Source organism: Emys orbicularis, chromosome 8, assembly GCF_028017835.1.
Source record: "Emys orbicularis isolate rEmyOrb1 chromosome 8, rEmyOrb1.hap1, whole genome shotgun sequence".
In the NCBI taxonomy this organism is placed as follows: Eukaryota; Metazoa; Chordata; order Testudines; family Emydidae; genus Emys; species Emys orbicularis.
Window position 1 is genome coordinate 6,030,000 of NC_088690.1, and position 23,682 is coordinate 6,053,681.

A 23,682-nucleotide genomic window follows, 5' to 3' on the forward strand; every position below is an offset into this window, starting at 1 on the left:
AAGATTCTTAAAGCTTCCCTTTGGAGGAGGAGGAAAAATTAAAAAAAAAAAAAAAAAAAAAAACCCCACAAACACACAAGCGTTGCTCACTTCATCGGAAAAGGAACCGCTTCCAAGAGCGCCATGTGGGCTTGGCAGCTGGGTTCAATACAACTGAACCACGGAGAGGACCGACTGCTATCTAGGGGGAAGTTTATTTATGGAATCCGGGTGCTCCATGAAGACGCTGAAAACAGCAAGAGCCATCTGTATGGAAACAGGATTGCTGGTATGTGTCCATCAGACCGAATAATGAATCACCAATACCGATCAGCGAACCCAGTAAACTCCAATCCCGGATCTCCCCAAAGGCGGCAGATGAACCTGATTAGCATGTGTGATGTTTTCACCATAGTTACCCACAGGGGTAACGAGGATTAAATCTGCAGGATGGGCAATAAAGAGGGTTAGTTCACAAAAAACTTTTTCCCTCTGGAAACTGGGTTAGGTTATAAGAACAACTGTTTGTGGTGGGCCACCTCCTATTCTCCTGGTGGAGATTTGTCCTCATTGAAAAAGCCACATGTCCTTGTAGGCCACAAGTAGCCTAGGAGTGGAATAGCAAGGCATGTCATAGGTCAGGGTGGAGTGCATTGCCACAGCTATGTACGGGAAGCTTGAGTAGCACCACTCCACACACCCTGCCTGGCTCTAACGAGTGCTAGGAGTCCCCCACGTCCACAAAGCCCCAAATGTAGGGGGAAAGGATTCAACACACTGAGTTCATAGTGTCACTTCATTAAGCTGATTGCAGGATAGAGCTGGCATATTTTCCTTTGCTTTTCCAATGAATGTGAAAAAGAAGATGCAAAACTTCTTTAACAGAGAAAGTAATTATCCATGGAAACATGTTACTGGTGATGTGCTGGATTCTCCATCCCTTGGAGTCTTTACATCATGACAGGACAATTAGCTAAAAGATATGCTGTGATTCAAGACTGAACTTGATACGTTTATGGAGGGGATGGTATGATGAGGTTGCCTACAAGGGCATATAGCCGATCTGTGACTGCTAGCAGCCGATATCTCCAATGGCCGATGATGGGACACTAGAGGGGGAGAATTCTTTCCCAGTTATCTCACTGGTAGGTCTTGCCCACATGCTCAGGGTCTAACTGATCGCCAAATTTGGGACCAGGAAGGAATTTTCTTCCCAGGTCTGATTGGCAGAGACTCGGGGGGGGGGGGGGGGGGGGTTTCGCCTTTCTCTGCAGCATGGGGCATGGGTCACTTGCTGGTTTAAACTAGTGTCAATGGTGGATTCTCAGTAGCTTGAAGTCTTTAAATCATGATTTGAGGAGTTCCGTAGCTCAGCCAGAGCTTAGGGGTCTATTACAGGAGTGGGCAGGTGAGGTACTGTGGCCTGCGATGTGCAGGAGGTCAGACTAGATGATCATGATGGTCCCTTCTGGCCTTAAAGTCTATGAGTAACCACAAGCCATCAGGGCAGGATGTGGGAACCCCTGGGTGAAGTTCTAGGGCCTGTGTTATGCAGGAGGCCAGACGAGATGATCACAATAGTTGTTATCTGAATGTAAGAACTACAGCCCACTTACCGATCCTGGTAGGAAAGATGTCTTCATTGTTAATGAGCATCTCGATCCATTCCATCAGCATACACATGTACTGGGGTGCCGATAGCTTGGTCGGCCTCTTGTACTTGTGATCATCCTGCCACCTGTATTCGTATTTGAGCCCACCGGACATGATGGGGCAGCTCTTCTCGGTGCAGAACTCCGACATCGTCCCATAGATAAGATTTATCCTGTTGAAGAAGTCAACCACGTGCACCGCTATCCAGTCATTGATATTCTCCCCAGGTGGCAACTGGACCACAGTCTTCAGATCCAGCCCAGATTTGAGAGAGGCCTGGGCTTTCTTGTACAGCTCAAACCGCTGGGTGCCGGGCTCGAATTTCTTACGGGGGCGAAAGGTTTTGTCTTTGTTGAAAACTTGGCTGAGGCACAAAGCCATTCTGGGCTGGGGCAGCCAGGTTTAAAGGGGCAGCGGCGTGTCCCAAGGCAGATTCCTAGCCTGGGAGCTTCAGGGTGGACATCGTGGGTTTCTGAAAGGAAAATAGAGAAATAGTGAACCCGTTATTTATGAAGCCAACTGTAACTGGCTCTCCCTTACTGAAGCTGCTCATGACGAATTGGTGGCACATTCAAGAGACTAGATGGTCTTGTAACTAAGGTACTAGAGGTCAACTGAGGGAATCTGGGTTCGATTCCTGGCTCTACCTAGACTCCTTGTGTGACCATGACCTCAGTTTCTCTATCTGCAAAATGGAGATAAAGGAAGGATTATTGTCTTGTCTATTTAGATGGTGAGGTCTTGGAGGCAGGGATGTATTATAGCACCTAGGGCAACGGGGGACCCTGAGGCATCTCGGTGCTGCCATAATGCAAATGGCAATAAATGTTTTGCTGGTGCTACCACGGCTGGCCTGGTGGGAAGCCTTGCGTGCGAAAGATGGGGGCACCTTATGTTGAAAGCCTCTTCATAAATCAATATCCCTTGAGTAACAGCATGATCTTTACAGGGAAAGGCTCTGCTCACACCGGTATCTCAAGGGCGGCTGCTCTAAAGCAAAATAAAAAGCAGCATCAGATGCGTTCAAGGCAGCTTTCCTCCCTCCCCACCCCACCCCACCCCGTCCAAGCATCACTCAAATGGCTCCGTGTGGATTTCCTTTTTGGTCACACGGGAAGTTCCCCCCCCAAGAGTTTCCCAGCTCATAAAAGCGCTCCCCGTGACCTGCCCCTGCGGCCAGCCTGGTAATTCCCCCAGGGCTCTGAAGCGAGTACGGCTAGCCGCTCCATTATTTAGCAGAAATGGAGTTTGTCTTCTGTTTCTTTAAAGCCCCCTAGGCCCAAATCCCATGTACAATTGTGTCCTGAGGGAAGTACTGTTGGAGTGTAACAATGTGATATAAAAGGAGAGACTCCCCTACCCATAGAGCCGAAATACAATGCAAACTAGTCACACGCAGTCTACCTCCTCCTGCCACGTTGCTGGATTGCATCGGCCGCCATCTGCACCTTGCTTTAAAATAACAAAGCCGTGTCAGGTCGGACACTAGCTTTGGCAGCTAGTTCTGCACCTTTGCATCTGTAGAAGCAGGGTACTCCCGGATGGGATGGCCAGGGGGTTAGCTGGAGGTCACCCTGAACACTACCGTGAATTGTGGGATTACTTGTCATTCAATCAACTGCTAATTATGCCCCTAGTTGCCTTCCTGAATTTACTACCATGGAAGCAGAGGGTCTGTGTTTCTCCTGGACTCAGACTATGAACTGAAATCTGTGCGTCGTTTTCAAAGAGCCAAAGGGCTCGCCAAACATCACCGAGCAACTAAAATACATTTTGCATCGTCCTACAGTTTCCCAGCGTTAGTACTATTAAGCACATGAGATCAGAGCTCCATTGTGCTAGGTGCTGCACGTCCACCAAGTGAGAGACAGTCCTTACCCTGAAAATCTTGCCAACTACTTTGATAAGTCACAGCAAGGGTGGGAGAGGAACAAGGGGCACAGAAAGGGGAAAGAACTTGCCCAAGGTCTCAAGCAGACGGTACGAGAGCCCAGGCCACTTGAGCTCCAATCCAGTACCCGGTTCACCTGTCACAGATATACACACAGGTCCTTCCATCCCAAAGGATCCTATAAGGTGCTTTGCAGACTCAATTACAACGTATACTGGAATCACTTTAGCCACTAGAGAAGAGCAAATGCCTCTTGGGTGGAACGCCGCAGGTACTTAAGAGCACACTGCAGCAATAGACAGAGAGTATGGCTAGAAGTCAGTAGAGTTGCGGGGGAGGGGGGGGATTTCCCCTGAGGGCAAGTTATCCAGACATCAGAGTATTAAATGTTGTCTCCAGTTGTTTCTGAGGGACAATAGCTGGTTGTTGTTGATGCTCATCTTTTCATTTTGGATGCCCTGTGCCTCCCTGACTGGACAGCTGCCTGGTGTTGCATGAAAACAAGGGTGAAATTCACCCCGTGCAGAGGGCAGCACAAGATTCTCTGTTCCCATTGGGGCACAGGGATTGTCTTGCCCCTCTGGCCGGGGTGGCTTTTGCTCCACATGAAACGCTGCTCTCAGCCTAGCAGGGCGTCTTCCACTGACGCCAGTGAGAACTGCGCCTGTGGGCCAAGGGCACTGGAACAAGGGGGACCAGGAGCCATAGCACCATCACTTTTTACCAGCTGTAAAGGCAAGCAATGGGGGGAGGGGCGGAGATAAGCGAGCAGGGGGTGGGGTCTTGGGGGAAGAGGCAGTGCGAGGCCGGGGCTTCGGGGGGGAAGGTGATGTGGGGCACGGGGCCACAGTTTGGGTGCTGGTGCCACACCCCCCCCTTTTAGGGAGCTTCAGTCACTCCTGCTGTGGACTAAAGAGCAGAAGTTGCCCCTTAACATGGGAAACGGGGTTCAAGCCCTCTGAGGCAGCATTCAGTGCCACTCTATGGCAGTGCTGCGGGGGAAGCGGAGGCATCTGGGCATGGTAGCAGGCCCTCTTGTTGGCTACGGCTCTAAAACACTCCAGCAGCATCACGGCTTCCTGCCTAGCAGCACAGAATGGCCTGAGAGGGAGGCTGGTGGTTTGTAACCCAGTTACTGAGCCTGGAACTAGTGCCGGATAAAGAATGAGCGTTATCTTGTACTTTCCTGCATGGCTGTCACATTTTCAAGGCGCACCCTGCTGATACCGATAAGCTTTCCATGACTGCAAGTTTTCTGGATATTTAGGTTACATCTACTTCTAAAATAGACCTCCTGGGTGCCCCCCGCCCCCAATCCAGCAAAGTGCTGAAGCAAGCACTTAACTGGACTCATGCAACTTACTGGACTCCTATTGACTTCAACAGAGCTAGTCACATGCTTAAAGTTAAGTAGGTCCTTCAATACTTTCACTAGATCAGTGCCATAAATATAATTGATACACACATAATAACATTCGGGCATTAGTAGTGACTCCGTAGTTAAGGTCGCATTGAGATTTGCACTTAAAATAGTACTAAAAGTCCCTCACGCTATATAACATGCATCCATATGTGGAGCTCAATCACCATTGCATATCACCTTGGGCCAGAGCCTCAGCTTGGCTAAATTAGCATCTCTCCACTAAAGTCATATACTCAGAGTTTAAGGCTAGAAGGGATCATGAAGATCAGCTAGTCCAGCGGTTTTCCACCTTTTTTCATTTGCGGACTCCTGAAAAATTTCAAGTGGAGGTGCAGACCCCTTTGGAAATCTTAGGCATAGGCTGTGGACCACAGGTTGAAAACCACTGCTCTAGCCTGACTTCTTGTAGGACACAGCCCAGAAAATGTGACCCACGGACCTATTTTATCTGTCTTAGAGTTTTATCCTGTCGCACACATCACCACGGCATTTGAGCATCTTCCATGTAAAATCAATAGCAACAACAAAGTCCCTAGTGGGCTTCCTGGAGCCTCTGGCACTTCTCCCAGGCCAAGTAAAGACTCTGCTTGTGGTAGGGTTTTTTCCCTGGGTGGAGTGAAGGGCTGGGATAACAGGGGTGTTCGACTTGGAGGGTCCTTTATGGTGGGAAGGCTTTCCTTCCTCAAGTCCATGAGTAGGTCTGTCTTCACGTTGAGCTGGAGGGGTAAATTCCAGCTCGAGGAGTCATGCCCATGCTAGGTCTGATCAACCTAGCGTGCTAAAAAAACAAAAAAAAAACAAAAAAAAAAACACACAACACAGAAGTGTAGCTGCAGCAGTGCAAACAGCCTTATTGCCCGGAGTACGTCCTTGTGGTCTCAGATTGGCTTGTACTCAGCGCCGCCGGCCCCTTCCACCGCTCACCCCACCGTGGCTACACTCCTGTTTTCAGCACGAGTCTTGAAGCGCCGAACGGGGGGCTTGGCAAGAGAGTTTCGGAGCCTCTGTCGTAAAGCAGGGCACATAAAAAGTGAAAGGCTGTGATCCATAAGAACGTAAGAATGGTCTGACCCAGTAGGTCCAAAGGTCCATCTAGCCCAGTATCCTGTCTTCCGACAGTGGCCAATGCCAGGTGCCCCAGAGGGAATGAACAGAACAGGTAATCACCAGGTGATCCATCCCCTGTCGCCCATTCCCAGTTTCTGGCAATAGAATAGAATTAAATCCCTGTTCCTCCAATCATTAAGGTGTTATTTGTATATCTATATTTACATCTAATTTATTTAATTTATATTCTACGGCTCTTTCCAACTCATTTATACTCAATGGGAAATGACTCTCTCTCTTCTCCAATAACCAGCTCCGAGGACATATTTCATCATACAAACTTATTCCACTGTATCACTTTCTTGTTATCATACAAACTGATCTCTTCAATCATTAGGCAAATGGAGGTGGATTTCCTTTTTGGATATTTATTGTCTTACTAAAACCCAATTAAGATCAATGATGCTATTAAGCATCTGGGATGTGTTTTCTTATGGCGTCTCCGTGAAAGATATACGTGAACTGGTGCACCGGCACAAGCTGATTTCCTAGTGCTCAAGTCCTTTAGTTAATCCGCTACGAAGGCAGCGCTGTACATGCCCGGTCATTACGTTCCAGTCTACCCCGAATGCAGTCAGCACCTACATGAGCTGTTTGCTGAGGTTTTGCTTAGTGACCCGCTGTCAGCATTGCTGCCAAGCTGCACAGGCCTTGTAAATCCTTACAGGAATTTGGAAGAAAACAGATCTTCAGAAAAAGTAGAAGCAGAACGTTTCCCTTCAAAGCAAAGTCAGACTGTAGAGCCACAAACCTACAAAGAAGCCAGGTCACTTCTCGATCTCCCTCAAGAGTGGTCGGTTTAGTATCAGCACGAATCTCGGATGGGGAGGGTAAAGCAAAAGCTCAGAGCCCAGGGACCTGGGGGTGAAATCTTGGCCCCACTGAATTCAGGGGAGTTTTGCCCTCCACAGCAACGAGGCCAGGGATTGCAGCCTTGCAGTCTAATCGCCGCTCTGGTTTTTGTGGTTAAGGCACTGAAATGGGACTTTAATTCCTGGCTCTGACACAGACTCCTTGCATGACCTTGGGCAAGTCACTTTGCCCCGCTGTGCCTCAGTTTCCCCAGTTGCAGAATGGAGATGATGATCCTTTTCTACCTCACAGGGGCGTTAGGAGCGCTTGCAGTGGACGCTGCTATACAAGTACAAAGTATTATTCATAGCTCTCAGCGATGGTTTCACCCAAAGGCCTAGAAATCAATTGCATTGACTTCGACAGACTCTGAGGGAAGGAAACCTGCAGTTAAAAGTGCAGGACCAAATCTCTCCCCCCCCCCCCCCCCCCACCATAGTAGTCTCTGATTTTGGGCACCCAACCTTATTTACAGAGAGCGAACACACACAGTGGGGCTGCTGATGTTCCAGCCGTGCCCATGTGCTCAGGACTGCTCCATATAAACAGTAGGAAGATGGCCAAGTCTCGGGCCATTCTAGGAGGGCTCAGGGAGGAAGAGTCTGGCCTCCGATTATCAGTATATGCTGCAGCGGCTTCTTCTCAGCCAGCCGCCTCACACCATTAGACACACTGCCCCGATCTCGCCCATCTCTTCACTGAATGCATCCTGGAGTAACACAGTGGCCTAGAAGAGCACATTTTTGCTTTTAATTTTCACATTACAAAACAAACTCCTTCCCAAAGCATCAAATCTGCAGGGGGAAGAACAAGCAGCAGCTGCAGTCTATTCCATTACAGCAGGCGCCTACAAGCCCCACCAAGGATACAGCTGAAATAAATCCAAGCCTCTGGACGTCTAAACCACAGGCCTACAGGGAAGGGGACTTGGGGTCAGTCTCTTGCTTTCTATTCCCGATTTGCTGCTGCTTTTGGGGAAGTCACTCTGCCTGCCTTAGTTTAATTCTTCTCTATCTGACCAGGGTGCTTTGTGAGGCACCACTGATCTGTGATCCTGGATAGGGGCACTCACCTCTTGAGCGCCTCCAAGTGGCAGGGTGCAGTACTGCCTTCCTTTTCTCACCCCTGGTGCCGCCTGCACGCTGCTGGCCGCCCTCAAGGCCTTCCGTGGCTTGGCCCTCCGGCCGAATCACGAAGTCTGAATGACCCTTCCAGGGTATTAAAGAGTCTAGTAAATAAACAGTCTATTTGCCCTCGCTGGGGTCTTCCGCTGCAGCTCTGGGCCCTTTAAATTTGGCCCTTTGTTCAGAGTCCCAAATAAGCCCCATCCCCTTTGTGGGGTTTACACCAGTGGCTGGTGGCAGAACCTGGCTCACTCACTGCTCTGGGTTCCAGTCCAGGGACCCTCTGCACAGTAGCCACATACTGCCCTCTCCAATCCGTCACTGCTGCTTCCTTGGGCTTCTTCCAACCAGGCCCTTTATCTCCAGCCTTAGCTCAGGGCCGGTATTCCCAGGTTACTCTCGCTGCAATCCCTGTTGTGCAGGTTCAGCCAGCCATGAACTCTGTGTATTGTCAGGCCCCTGTGCCCAGAGAGAGACTCCCTCCTTCTCTCCTCCAGTCCTAGCCAGGGACTGCTCCACTAACCACCAGGCAGCTCCTTTTATCCGAGTCAGCAGGGCCCTGATTGGCTGTTGCCAGCCCCTCTAGCCCTGGAAGGATCAGGTCTCTGTGGTTTTCCAAAGTGACTGCTCCAGAGAGTCCTCTCTAGGCAAGCCTGGAGGACCCACCTTTGCTGCTCCTTTCTTCTCAGCTCACAGCTTCTTGGGGAATCATGTAGTAGGACCTCGGGGCTCCCAGCAGGGAACTGCAAAGGGCTAACACACTCCGTCACAGATCTGTAGACCGGCAGGTGAAAAGCACTATACAAGTATTATTTTCTTTATAAGAATTTGCTTAAATATTTCTCTGGGAGGCCCAGAACTCATCCCTGCTGAGCAACGTCAGCCCTGCCAATTGTACATGGGATCTCTGTGATGCCACCCAGGGGTTGAATCATGGAGCAAACGGGGAACTGATCAGAAACCCAAGCCTTTCGCTAAGTTGTCCTAGTGACCAGGAGACCCATTGCAAAACAAAGTTGCTGAATCACGAATCAGTTCTTTCTCAGCTGTTGTTTAATCACTGGTGATATTTCCGGGCATGCCAGGACGTGCGCTGGAGTAGATCAATAACCCTTCAACCTTTGGCCTAGTTACAGCCACCGGCAGAGCAGAACCAATGCAACCCATAGTGCGGACGGACAGAGCTGCTGTTTGTCCCAAACGAGCTTTCCCTTGCTTGAAACCGCAGCTGGTTCCTACCGGTGCTAAATACAATGTAGCCAGTCCACATAGGGATTTGCCCGATCTAAGGTACTTATGTGGCCCTGTTACCATAGTATCGGAGCATCTCATGATCTGTAATGCATTTACCTTCGCCACACGCCGGTGCAGTAAGGAAGTGCATTATCCCCATTTTATGGATGGAAAACTGAGGCACAGCGTGTCTAAGTGAGTTGCCCAAGAAGTCTGTGGCCAACCAGTAGACTGGCCCCTGCACAGTCCTGCCCCTCCGTACAGAAGAAGTGTCGTACTGCGTCAGACCATGGTCCATCTAGCCCAGTAGCCTGTCGCTGACAGCGGCCTGTACCAGCGCTTCACAGGGAGTGGACAGAAAGGGCAATTATGGAGTGATCCACTCGTGGCTTCTGGTACTCAGAGGGTTCGATCACCCCGAGCATTCCTTCCACTGGTGAGACCTTACTACAGCATTTGCTATTAGTTCCTTGCTGAGGGGTTGGGAGAAACCACCCATTTTTTGTTGAGTGGCTTAGCCAGGTTCCATGCTCCAATGGTTGTTTCATTTCATGGAAATCAGTCCACTAGAGGCACCGAAAAGCCACAGAGCCCGTCAAATCAACCCTGAGAACCTAAACTTCAGGAGAACATCATCCTCCCTCCTGCAGAGACCGGGGACACTCGCACCCCTGGTTTTGGGCCCATTGCTAACTGGATTGCAGGGAATTTCGTGAATTAGGACTAGCACTGCAATAGCATCTAGAGGCCCCATTGTACCAGGCACCGTACAGACATATAGTAAGAGAGAGTGTCCCTGCTCCCAGAGAGCTTACAATCTATATAGCCAACAGACAGGAGGGGAAACTGAGGCACGAGGCAGGGACGTGACTTGTCTGAGGTCACCCAGCAGGCCCATGGTAAAGCCAGGAATTGAACTGACTCCCAACCCAGTGCCTGAGCCAATCAGCCTGTCCTGTAGGCATTCATAGCACCAGCTCCGTCCAGTTTCCCAGCCCCTCAGCGAGCAGCGTCCTCGCCCCAGCGTCAGGATGGACGGAAGCAGATGTGGGATGCCGACAGGTGGCCGTCCCGGCCGGAGCCCCGGCTGCCTTTCCTGCTGCGCTGCCCCCATTGTGAGCGGGGCCCTTCCTGTCCCGGCAGCCGCATCTCACAATCGCCCGGGGAGGCAGGAAGTTAGAGAGCGACGGCTCCCTCCCCCTCCCCACAGTGCTCCATTCACCAGCCAAGGTCCCAGATTCCTTTGCCAGGGAGCTGCAGGAGAAAGGCCTCAGTAGTGTAGACGAAGGAAGGAAGGGGAAGCCCTGTTCCTGTATCTGCTGGGTCAGGCACGAATATAAGCTCCAGCATTGACTCGGCTGCCAATTTCAGCGCCAGCTGCACTGTGCTCATTCCTCTAGGCACATGGCCTTGTCTACACTGAGAGGAGGCACCAGTTTAGCTTAAACTGGTTTAATTCAATCAGGGAAAATCCAGATCAGTTTAAAACCGGTTTAATTGGTCTAGTTTGTGCCTGTAAATTTACCACCTAAGCCAATGCTCAAGCCACAGCTAAGCCAAAATAGGTGTCCACACGCAGAGCTGTAACTTACAGCCTGTCTCCACTAGCAAGTTAAAGAGGGAGTTATACTGGGAGAAAAGTGGTTTACACTGGTATAGCCCTGCCTGTTCGGAAAGGGGAATAAGCCACGCTAGCAGAAGCACCTTTATAGCGGTATAACGGTGTCCACACTAGGGGTTGTACTGGAATAACTATCTCGGTTAAAATAATCATGCCCCTGTCCGATATAGTTATATGCATACAACACTGAAGAAACGTAAGGCTTCTCCTAATAGTTTTCCAAGAACAGGTTCCTCTGTGCCTCAAAAGGACAGGCGTTACTGGTGCAAGGGTTAGCGTTTTTCAGCTGCAGAATGCCAAAGCTCTGGGCCAGTCCCGTCAGCTCCATTGCACAGATGGGGAAACTGAGGCACGGGTGGAGTTGCGTGAGTTGTCCAAAGTCACACAGCAGCTCAGCGGCGGCACTGGGAGTCAGGAGACCTGGATGGGTGTTCCTGGCTGTGTTTTTGTGTGACCCAGAGCAGTCACTGAACCTCTTGATGCCTGTTTCCTCTCCCATTCTTTGTCTGTCTTGTTTATTTAGACTGTAAACTCTGAGGCACGGGCTCTCTCTTACTATGTGTATGTGCAGCACCCAACACAATGGGGTCCTGACTGATTTATCTCGGAATAAAACCCAGCTCTCTCCTGACTCCTACTACTCACTAGACCACACTGCCACAGCCAAATACAAAATGAATATTCATCCAGGGTGACCGGTTTCAGAGCGGTAGCCGTGTTAGTCTGTAGCAGCAAAAACAACGTGGAGTCCTTGTGGCACCTTAGAGACTAACAGGGTCAGATGCAGAAGGAAGCCACAAACTAAAACGGCACCCACAGCCCATCTGGCTAAGTTTCAGTTCCCCTAGTCATCAGTCCAGCTTCAGAGACCTCCCAATAGGCACAGCAACCTTTAAACATGAGAAGTTCAGCCAGCGTAGGGCGTAAGATGCAGGGCACAGGGGTAATCAAACAGGCTCTCGAGCGTCATCTCCACTTTGTTACACAGGTACACACAAAAGAGGAAAGGAAAGTCGTACGAATGGGGAAAGTGATAAACTGAGGGCTGTGGCAAGAGATAGACTGGGCAGCGGGGAGCTCCTGAGTTCTAATCCAAGTGCCCAGATACCAAGGTGATGGGCACAGTATGAGAACAGAACAGAATCCCAGCTCTGATTCTGATTTTCTCAGGCACCTGGGCAAGTCACTCCCTGCCTCAGTTTCCCTATTTTTAGAACGAGGGTATATACGGTGCTCCTTGCTCAGTTTTGCTGTGTTTAGCTTGAAAGCTCCTCAAGGCAAGGACTGGGCTTCCTTGTCCGTTAAAAAGCGTTTAGGCCCAGATCCTCAAATATACTGTAGTTCTAGAAATGGGGACACTGAGGCAGGGAGGTTGTGACTTGCCCAGGTGCCTGGAAGCTAGCCACGTAAATCTCGTTTAAGATCTGGGCCTTCATGCATTGTGGCTGCTACCAGAAAGAATGAATAAGTAAGTATTATTAATAAACCATGAGAAAGCAAACTGAGCAGCACCGGGTGACCAAAACGAAAAGATCAGCCAGGAAAATGTATCCATCTGCTCATCGGCTGAGAACACAGCTTGGTACTTGATCTACAATTAAATGCAGTGCTGGGAGGCTGTTTGAAACCTTTAATGAATTAAATCCCTTCTCGCATGCCGGTGGTCAAAGACTCACACAAGCATCTGGCTCCGATAACCTCAAACAGCCACTGAACAGCACGATCCAAATTTTAAAGCAGCGGAACAGCTGCTCTCACGCTGGGACGGAGCGAGGCATTTAACATCCTAACACCATCTGACATGTCACCAGCTCCTAAGGAGATGCTCAGCCAGGGGCGGGTCACAGATCGCAGGCTCTCAAATCCATGCGTGAATTTCCGGTGGGGGTAAAAATCCATCTTTAGGAAACGCAAGGCCCCAGTTTGAAGCAAGGGGCCCCATGCCCTCTTGCATTTTTGAACCCGGAGGTGGGAAGGCAAGCAACCAACTTTTGGGGGCCTCTCTGTAAAATGTGAGTGTCCCTCGAAACATCCAGGCCCGGATCAACCTGTCTGTTGGAGGCTGCCTGAATCTGCGCAGAGCCTGAATCTACAACAAACTGGTCTGCATGCCCCTGCAACGCTGCTCTCTAGTGGACAGACTTGGTCCTACCCCTTTCCCAACTCTACACCCCTGCCCTGCTCATGAGTGTACCAGATCTCTCTACCAGCCTAGTTAAGAGTTACCCTTTTAGTTCACCGACTCTTGGGTTTGGGGAGTTGACAGTCACAAATTTCCTCTCTCATGCCACATGCATGTGGTTTGTGGGTGACCTTGGGGCCTGTGTATCTGCAAAAAAACCCAAACATGGCAATGCCTCAGAGCCTGAGTCAACTGACTTGGGTTTGCAGGGCTCGTCCGACGGGGCTAAAAATAGCTGCGCAGACGTTCCCGCTCGAGTTTCAGAGCCCGGGCTCCAGCCAGAGGTGCCGACTCCATGGGTGCTCCACAGCTCAAGCACCCATGGAAAAAAAAAAACAGGGGGTCCTCGGCACTCACCATCCACAGCTGTTTGGCGGGGCCCCGGGACTAGCCACCCAGCAGCGAGCGGCTGACGGGAGGCGCTTGGATGATGCGGGGTGGAGAGGAGCGAGCAGTGGGCGGGCGGGAAGGGCTTCGGGGGGGAGGGGGTGGAGCGAGGGCGGGGCCTCGGGGCAGAGCGAGGGTGGAGCACCCAGAGGGAAAAAGAAAGGTCAGTGCCTGTGACTCCAGCCCAAGCAAGAACATCTACACTGCTATTTTGAGCCCCGTAGCATGAGACCCGCGAGCCCGAGTCAGTCGACCTGGGCTCGGAGACTCGCTGCGGTGGGTTTTGTTTTTTCTGCCAGGCGGGCATACCCGAAGTGGCCGTGCGCTGCGGACTCCAGCTAGGCAGACTCTGCGTGACAAAATAAAGAGGCCTGTAGTCCTACTCCTAGCCGTCTCAGTGGCTGACTTCGGCTCCTCTGAAGTTTGAGGGAATTCCTCTCTGCTCTCAACAGTAAAAGAGGAAAGTCCCCTGCTGACACATTACTTCGATAGCAGACGAGCATTGGAGAAGTCAGCGAGGAAGCTGCTAGCTGAAGCTTTAAAAGGATAATAGCGAGATATTTCGATTGGATATTAACCTCCCCAGTCAGCTGTCCCATCAGGCACCTGCAACTGTATTAACTAGTCTTAAGAAGCGACAAGGAGTCCTGTGGCACCTTCTAGACTAACAGCACCTTATAGACTAACCTGTTAGTCTATAAGGTGCCACAGAACTCCTTGTTGCTTTTTACAGATCCAGACTAACACGGCTACCCCTCCGATACTTATAGGGCGACCAGACAGCAAGTGTGAAAAATCGGGACAGGGGGTGGGGGGTAATAGGACCCTATATAAGAAAAAGACCCAAACATCGGGACTGTCCCTATAAAATCGGGACATCTGGTCACCCTAGATACTTAACTAGTCTTAGCTGGGCTCTGATCCTGCATTCAGGTACACACATGCCTCTGCAGTCAATGGGACAAGGATGCTCACAGTTAAGCATGCGCATAAGCATTTATAGGTTTGGAGTCTCGTTATTGTTGTAATGAAACCCTGATACAAAGAGTCGTATGTTTGGAAATAGACCAGCAGCGTTATGCCCAAGTCAACCATCTGCGCCCTGTCCTTGTACAGCCTTTGAGCTTAACTAATCGAAGGGGACATGACATGATTATATTTTTTAAATGGTCACTTGACCTCAATGTTCCCCAAACAGGGCTGGTTTCTCTTGGCTTCCTGCTGAAGCCAGACCCCGGCTGCACTGCCTGGGAGGAACGGGGTTATTGGCCGCAGATCCCAAATGCCGTCACAAAGGATGGAAAATTCCAGGAGACGTTCCAAGGAAATTACTGGGAGGGGGAGCTTGTTGGCTGGGGCGTGAAGGGCTGGGGGAGAGGCCAAAGCGAACTAGCCTGGGAGAGGAAGATCGGAAGAGGAGCCCCAGCTGAGAGATGATGATCTCCAAGGAGCGCAGAACAACATTTACCTGCTAGATGTCATGGGAATCTGTCTGTGGGTCCCAGGAAGGGAACTTCCCGCACAGTCTCAGCTGTTCAGAGGCAGCACCAACCACCACAGAAACTAGGCACCAAAACCCACGTAGGGTATCACCCTTCTGGCTGCTGCAATCAGGGGACAGCCTGAGAAGTTGCAGCCAGGAGAGCGGAGCCCAGGTTACTCCAGTGGTGATTCACGACTTGGAAACCCCCTTCTGTCGCCAAGTGCGAAACACTGCAAACGTGCCAAGCAGATTTCTGCTTCCAGACCCTTGCCCCCCTGCCTGGTTTTGTTCACTCCTTCACCCTGCCCACTGCCAGGCAGTCCCCATCTGCTGCCTCCATCACCCAGCCTGCCTGCTGCTCCCTCCACTGTCACATCCGCCTGCCCCACGATTTCCCTGCCCCAAGCTGGTGTTACCGGCTGGCCCATTACTCTGCCCGGTACTAGCCCACTGAGTGCTTGGCATCATGCAACTCGGCTGCTGCTCCTCCAACACCCTCTTAGAATTCGCCTCTGATCACGCCTCCTTGTAGTGTTTGTTCCCCAAGGGACCAGGCCACAGCTTCGGTCTATCTGGCCCCCATCACCTCCTCCCACCATGTCTTTTTCCTCCCCGCACCTCTGTGAGGTAGGGTGGTGCTGTTATCCGGGAACGGAGGCACAGAGAGGCTAAGTGACTGGCCCAAAGTCACATGGGGAGTCTGTGGCAGAGGGGGGAATTGAACCCAGGTCAGAGTCGAATGTCTTCACCACCGGGCCAACCTTCCTCTCACTAGACCGATCCTCTTACTTGGAAAGCAGAAGGGAGGTGTAGCTCCCTGGCCAGTGTGTGTTACACGTCCCACTCTGTGCTTGCTCCGCAGAGGACATGGATCTACCACAGCTGCCAGCTAGGGGATTTGGGGTCTGATCGAACACCTGTGTAGATCAGTAAAGGCTCATGCTCCTAGCACTGGAGGGACCAGGTCCAGTCCTTAGTAACAGTTGCTACAGAGGCACAACCCCGAAAGGCCTGGGCTCAGAGGCTCCTACTGCCTGCTCGGAGCATGTGAGCCGCGCAGTCCCCATGTGAGGGTCAGACATGATACCAAAAAACACGACACACCAACCCTCTACAACTCATCTTCTGGGCAAACCCAAGCTCCTCCCGAACGCCACGCGCTCACGCCAACATGTATAGACCAGCTTCCAGGACATGCAATTGCCTCACTCAAGCCACTAGCTATGGGCCATTGAACTGCAAAACACTACAACCATACAAAGTACATTTCTGCTCCCAGACCCCAGCGTGGCCGTCCAGTGGCAACCGGCCCCTGTCCAAACTCTGCTAAGCACAGAATACTGCTTCCAAACTTCGGCTGTTTTGGATCCTCTTCTGCTCCAGGAAGTGACATTTACTCCACTCATCGGCTCTGAAAGCCACATTCATTCCCCCTCTGCTGTGGCTAGCCCCTCACGCTCGCCCCGGATGTCACAAAACACGGGGTCACTAAATATTTACAAGCGCACCAGCTGAGCGGACCCTAGTTTGCAGCATCCAGCTCCTGAAATGCCCCCTCCCCCTAAAATGTACCATCTGCAACTTCATTGTGGGGCTCTGAAGTTGGGGGAATCAATCCCCTTGGCTGCTTTTGCTCTTGTTCCCAGTGGGACTGTGACACACAACAGGCTAGCAGGGAAAGCGTGAGGTTGTAGCTGGAAGGGGCTTTGCTGGGAGACAGTTATTCTCAGAGCAAGCCAGAAACTTCTTAAGGAAAGTTTAAAAAACAAAACAAAACCAAACACTCACCTAACTCCAGAACTGATCTGAATTAGAGACCAAATCCCTCCCGAGTGTATGGAAAGGTCAACTAGCTAGATCCTCCGGATTCCTTCTGGGCTCCCTCGGTTTAGCTGTGAGATCCCAGGGTCAGGGAAAAACCTCACACACGCACCAACCCTTGCTAGGGTTTTCATTAAAGAAACTCTGCCTGATCTTTCCCGCCCCCCCTCCCAGTGATGTCATATCCTGAGTGTGTCTAGAGTACAGCTGCCTTAGCAATAACTGACTCAAAAAAGAAAGAAAGAACCCGTCGCTTGCCCTGCCCCCTATGCCTCAATCTCTCTGTCTCCTGCTTCCACTCTGTGGTATGCAGCGTAGTTGTAGCCGTGTGGGTCCCAGGATATTAGACAGACAAGGTGGGTGAAGTAGTAACTTTTATTGGACCAATTTCTGTTGGGGAGAGAGAGAAGCTTTGGCGTTTACCCAGAGCTCTCCTTCAGGTGTGGGAAATCACTCAGTGAGTCACAGCTAAATACAAGGTGGAACAGGTTGTTTCGCATAAGTAGTTAACATATATTTCAAGGGATCATTCCAGGTGAAGTGGCCTGTTATCACCCCTCCAGTCCTGGGGGGCAGGAAAGCTGTGGAGGGGGGAATTTAGTGTGTTACAGAGTTGTTGTAATAAGCCATAAATCCAGTGTCTGTATTCTGTCCATGGGTTCCAGCATCTAGCAGAGTTATGAATTTAAGCTCCCAGCTTTGTCATGTGCAGGTCTGTTATGATGATCAACACCCCCCACAACACACCTTTCATGATCCATGGGTCCCACACATGCCTATCACAACATGTGGCGTATCTTATCCAGTGCACTAAATGCCCCTATAACAACCATGTGGGTAAAACAGACAGACAATCACCACGCTCTTGAATGAACTCAAACAGAAAAATGATAAACAAAAAACCCCATCTCACCTGTGGGAGAGCACTTGTCACCAAGCGATCGCTCTACAGCTGATCTCTCAGTCCTCGTCCTCAAGGAGACCTGCACAATTCCTTCAGAAAATGAGACTGTTAGATGCTAAAAATCATGGACCAAATAGACACACTGGATTTATTGCTTTTTACAACAATCTATAACCCTTTAAACCCCCACCCACAATGACTGGAGGGGTGTTAATAGGCCTGAATGATCCCTTAGAATATGTGCGGCTAACTACCTGTGCTGAACAATCTGTTCTACCTTGTATTTAGCTGTGATGCTGGGAGTCCCTTTCCCAGCCCTGAAGAAAAGCTCTGTGTAGTTTGAAAGCTTGTCTCTCTCTCACCAACAGAAGTTGGTCCAATAAAGGAGATTACCTCACCCGCCTTGTCTCTCTACTCTGTGGAGATTTTTGTTCTGTAGCATGTTCCTTGGGAAAGTGTAAAGCACACATCATGCTTTGATGCTGCAATATCTCCTTTGGCTGTGGGTCTTTCATTGGGCTTCCCCTAGTTGGCTCCAGCCCACAGATTTACAAAGGAATGTTACATGTGGCAGTATAGCTCTCCAAATGAAAAAGTTAATTGAGGGGTGGGACCGGAGGAGAGAGAAGGGGGAGAGAAACATTTACTATTCGCTTTCCCTCTGCCACTGAAAATCAGCTGGTGGATTTAGCCTTCAGTTCTAGCACAACCGTCACCAGTGTTCAGAAAAAGAGAGGTTCTCTTGAGCGAATTGGCTTTAAAGTTGCTTCCTTTAAATGTCACATTCAAAACAGAGCTCTGATCCTGCAGTTCGGTGTAACTGAGCCTGTTTCTATGAGCAAGATTGGGTCTTTACATTTGTATATGATAAAGTTCTTTAAGGGGACCAAAACTCCCGGTATAAACCTGCAATCCTGGTGGCCCCCAAAGCGGCCTCTAAATCCTATGGACATTTTAGGGGTGTGAGGAATCAAGAATCAAGCCCTCCGCGAGTTCTACACAGCAAGTTTCTGTACTTGTGTAATTAACAACACCTTCAATTTCTATGACAAAGGCTTTTACACATCCAATTTCCTTCACTGTTTGCTCTGTAGGTTTGCTTTCTGCCTCTCTCTCTCAGCTCAGCAGCTTAGCCGTTGCTTATAATCAGTTTCGCCACCAGATTGCCTTGTATTGGCACAAAGCTACAGCGTTTGGGTAGCAAACATTGCTGGAGAATGTTTGCAAAAGGGGTTTATATTGGGGGGGAAACGCCATGGCAACATTTCTATTGTTCTTAGTTTCTGTAAACCCTTATTCTATACAAGGGAGATGTAGGGCCAAGTTTGTCCACATTGTCCATTAACTATTGGCTACATAAGCTACATAACGATCCTTCCCCGGCCCCCCAAGATTGGCTTGTAGCTACTAACAATACCCTGATTTTCTTAAAGGGGACCATCAACATATATGTAATCAAATCCCTCTGCTACTAATGGCAGCTTCAGTTACTAAAATTAAAGAATGTGAAAGGTCTCATTTATTTCCCACTATTTATGGGCCTCGTTGAGCAGTCAGGGGACACATGCCTTCTTAGATAGAGTCAATGGGAATTCAGCCAGAGTGCATCCTAAGTTACTTTACTTTTCTCTCCCTCTGCTTGGGCAATGAAGCTAGACTGGCCAGTTTAATGTTTAGGACCATGCAGGCTTAGACCAAAGGTCCACAGTGCCAATAACTTTCCTCTGACAGGGATCAGCACCAAAGATGCTTCAGAGTTAGAGTTTTGCAACAACCGGCTTATATATGCATCTCCCAGTGGCAGTCCTTTATCATGCAGCATGATGGTAGGTATAGCTCATATGCTTTTATCCTGGTTAGTATACATTCAGACACTAGTTATTACCCATATAATTGTCCAAACTTTACTTTAGATCCTTCTTTTTCTCTAAAATGATATCATGTAGCAGTGAGTTCCACAGGTTAATTGTTCCCAATTACTTCCTTTCACCAATTTTAGGTTAATAACTTTTAATTTCATCAGATGCCCCTTGTGAGGAAGATGTTGCCAACTGGCCTTCTCAAGACCGTTCATTATTTTATATACCTCTGTCAGGTCACCTCCTTGCTATCATGGTTTATAGAACCATAGTCATTCTTAAACAGGAGCCATTTATTCAAGAAACCACAGCTAAAGACAAAAACAAACAGGCTTCCATGTAGCTTGACTCCCAACTTTGTCTCCTTTGTTTACCAGCATAGTCGCACCCTGCCTGGAACTCTATACAGCACACAGGGTGACCTAGTGGCTGAATAATACACTGCAAGAAAATGTATAGTTACACTCACTGAAATCTGGCTCCTCCCCAAAATTCAGGGATGCTCAGATCTGGGTGGGGTCTTGCTTTAAATCCACCTCTAACAATATTAAAATTTCACACAGCTCCGGCAGTAAAGCAAGACAGAGGAAACTCTGATCTTACTTCCACTGGTTCACACCAGGAGTAACTCTGCTGAAGTCTCCAGAGTGACACCACTGTGAGAGATCCGGATCAGCCGCCAAAGATTTTGCTTAGGCGGGGACACTGCCTCCCCCTACTCCCCAGCCTGCCTGCATCACAAGTGTTGCCCCTTCTCAGCACTGTGGGCCTGGTCCGATGCCCATTGAAGTTAATAGACCCTCCACTGACATCAACGGGCTGTGGATCAGAGCTTATGGCTAGTAATTGCAACAGGAGGTGCGGCAGTGTCATTGCCCCGTCCATGTCACATTCCATTCCTGGTGCAGAGTGCTCCTCACCTGCCATCTCAGCCACTGGCTGAGCAAGACAGGAGGAACAGTTAGATTTGCCTTTCCCTTTTTATCACACTTCAGAATCCAGTTGAGTGAACATGAGTCATCCAGGAGGCAGGAAGCCACAGACCCATCAGCTTGCAAAAATCACAGACCCACCCTCCCTCCCTCCCCCTGCAGCTCTGAATTCTAAACTGTGCCTCAAGAAAAGGAAACAAATGGGAAACAAGAAGACAAGCTCCCCCCAATCTGTTCCCTTTCCGGGCCATCGGCCTCTAGGCCAGATCCTAAACAAGTGCAAGTTAGCTTAGTTCCACTGAAATCAACGCAGCCACGTCAATTCCCACTCGCTGAGCATCTGGACCTTTGTCCACAGTCATTTTGTAGTTACATTAAATCGTGAGTCTCCGTCTCCAACCTCTCTGGGATTTCCCTTCTGCTGCTGTCAGCCACAAGGCCGGGGGCGGTTAATTTTTTGCATTAGCTGGGAGGTTTGGAGGCACAGATGTTTTTCACATTTTGCTTTCGTCCTTTGCAGATGGCTTGACGTTTACACGTGGCACCAGGACAGCAAATGTCTGACCTAAGAGTGTCTGATGTACATTTCACCTTCCACACAGAGGGCCCAACCCTGCAGAGCCTTACACACTAAAGTTCTGCGAGTCACCTCCATAAGTCTTAGCACGACCGGGCCCTAGTCCCCCAAGTATGGACTCCACTTCAGATGATGTTGAATCTTGTTCCTTTTGCTACCAGCTACAGGGACAGTCATTGACAACAGTAATAATACTATAACCCAGGGGTGGCAAGACTCTTCTAACCAGCTCTAATCAGCTCAGGTTTGTTTCACTCACAGCCTCCCAAAGCAAACAGCCGGCAGAGGGACAGATATCCAGAATCCTGGTCCCTTTAACTCTTAAAGGAGCCTGCAACAGATTTTTTTTTTTTTTTTAATTGGGATTGTGCCCTTGTTTCTGATACAAGAAGGACTATCCTCCCCTAAATTTAGGGATGCTCAGATCAGACTGAAATGGGTTTCCACCAATAACAATACAAAAATTTCACATCGCTCTGGTAGCTAAGCAAGGCAGAGGAAAATATTCTGATCCAAACATCCCTGTAACACCATAGGCTGGCAGCAGAGGGTAGGTTTCGTGTGGGAGCTAGAGAGACCCAGAGGGTTTGTCTGGATCCAGTAGCACCAGTAAAAACCTTTCAGAGGAGAGGGAAAAAAAGAGAGGAATATAAAAATGGCCATTCTGGGTCAGACCAAAGGTCCATCTAGCCCAGTATCCTGTCTACTGAAGTGGCCAATGCCAGGTGCCCCAGAGGGAATGAACAGAACCGGGAATCATCAAATGATCCATCCCTGTCGCCCATTCCCAGCTTCTGGAAAACAGAGACTGGGGACACCATCCCTGCCCATCCTGGCTAATAGCCATTGATGGACCTATCCTCCATGAATTTATCTAGTTCTTTTTTGAACCCTGTTATAGTCTTGGCCTTCACAACATCCTCTGGCAAAGAGTTCCACAAGCTTACTGTCTGTTATGTGAAGAAATACTTCCTTTTGTTTGTTTTAAACCTGCTGCCTATTAATTTCATTTGGTGACTCCTAGTTCATGTGTTATGAGGAGTAAATAACACTTCCTTATTTACTTTCTCCACACCAGTTGTGATTGTATAGACCTCTATCATATCCCCCCTTAGTCGTCTCTTTTTCAAGCTGAAAAGCCCCAGTCTTATTAATCTCTCCTCATACAGCAGCCACTCCATACACCTAATCATTTTTGTTAGAACCTTTTCCAATTCCAATATATCTTTTTTGAGATGGGGCGACCACATCTGCATGCAGTATTCAAGGTGTGGGCGTACCATGGATTTATATAGAGGCAATGTGATATTTTCTGTCTTATTATCTATCCCTTTGTTAAGGATTCCCAACATTCTGTTTGCTTTTTTGACTGTCGCTGCACATTGAGTGGATGTTTTCAGAAAATTATCCATAATGACTCCAAGATCTCTTTCTTGAGTGGTACCAGCTAATTTAGACCCCATCATTTTATATGTATAGTTGGGATTATGTTTTCCAATGTGCATTACTTTGCATTTATCAACAATGAATTTCCTCTGCCATTTTGTTGTCCTGTCACCCAATTTTGTGAGATCCTTTTGTAGCCCTTTGCAGTCTGCCTGGGACTTTATATCTTGAGTAGTTTTATATCATCTGCAAATTTTGCCACCTCACAGTTTACTGTTTACTGATCAATTATGAATATGTGAATAGGACTGGTCCCAGTACAGACCCCTGGACGACACCCCTATTTACCTCTCTCCATTCTGAAAACTGACCGTTCATTCCTACCCTTTGTTTCCTATCTTTTAACCAGTTACTCATCCAGGAGAGGACCTTCCCTCTTATCCCATGACTGCTTACTTTGCTTAAGAGCCTTTGTTGAGGGACCTTGTCAAAGGCTTTCTGAAAATCAAAGTACACTATATCCACTGGATTCCCCTTGTCCACATGCTTGTTGACCCCCTCAAAGAATTCTAGTAGATTGGTGAGGCATGATTTCCCTTTACAAAAACTATGTTGACTCTTCCCCAACAAATTATGTTCATCTATGTGTCTGACAATTTTGTTCTTTACTATAGTTTCAACCAGTTTGCCCAGTACTGAAGTTAGGCTTACTGGCCTGTAATTGCCAGGATCACCTCTGGAGCCCTTTTTAAAAATTGGCACCACATTAGCTATCCTCCAGTCATTTGATACAGAAGCTGATTTAAATGATAGGTTACAGACTACAATTAGTAGTTCTGCAATTTCACATTTGAGTTTCTTCAGAATTCTTGGGTGGATACCATCTGGTCCTGGTGACTGATTACTGTTTAGTTTGTCTATTTGTTCCAAAACCTCCTCTAATGACACCTCAATTTGGGGCAGTTCCTCAGATCTGTCACCTAAAAAGAATGGCTCAGGTTTGGGAATCTCCCTCATATCCTCAACCACGAAGACCAATGCAAAGAATTAATTTAGTTTCTCCGCAATGGCCTTATCGTCCTTCAGTGCTCCTTTAGCATCTCGATCATCCAGTGGCCTCACGGGTTGTTTAGCAGGCTTCCTGCTTCTGATGTACTTAAAAATTTTTTTGCTATTACTTTTTGAGTAGAAGGATCTGCTCTTCGTCCAACAGAGCCCCAAGCCGGGTACCTTCACCCAACCCAATCAGACCACCCTGAGCGAGCTCC

At 49.1% G+C, this 23,682-nt stretch overlaps 1 protein-coding gene across 1 annotated transcript in view; it reads right to left on the reverse strand.

Annotated features, from left to right (window-relative positions):
• Positions 1 to 16,896, reverse strand: part of MOB3C (MOB kinase activator 3C) — a 49,683-nt gene extending 32,787 nt beyond the window's left edge. The window contains exons 1-2 of the mRNA XM_065408980.1: positions 16,724 to 16,896; positions 1,596 to 2,104 (exon numbers count right to left, since the gene is read on the reverse strand). Of these exons, the coding sequence (XP_065265052.1) occupies positions 1,596 to 2,013 (418 nt within the window). The 5' untranslated portion in view covers positions 2,014 to 2,104; positions 16,724 to 16,896. The remainder of the gene's footprint in view (positions 1 to 1,595; positions 2,105 to 16,723) is intronic.
• Positions 16,897 to 23,682: the final 6,786 nt, after the last annotated feature.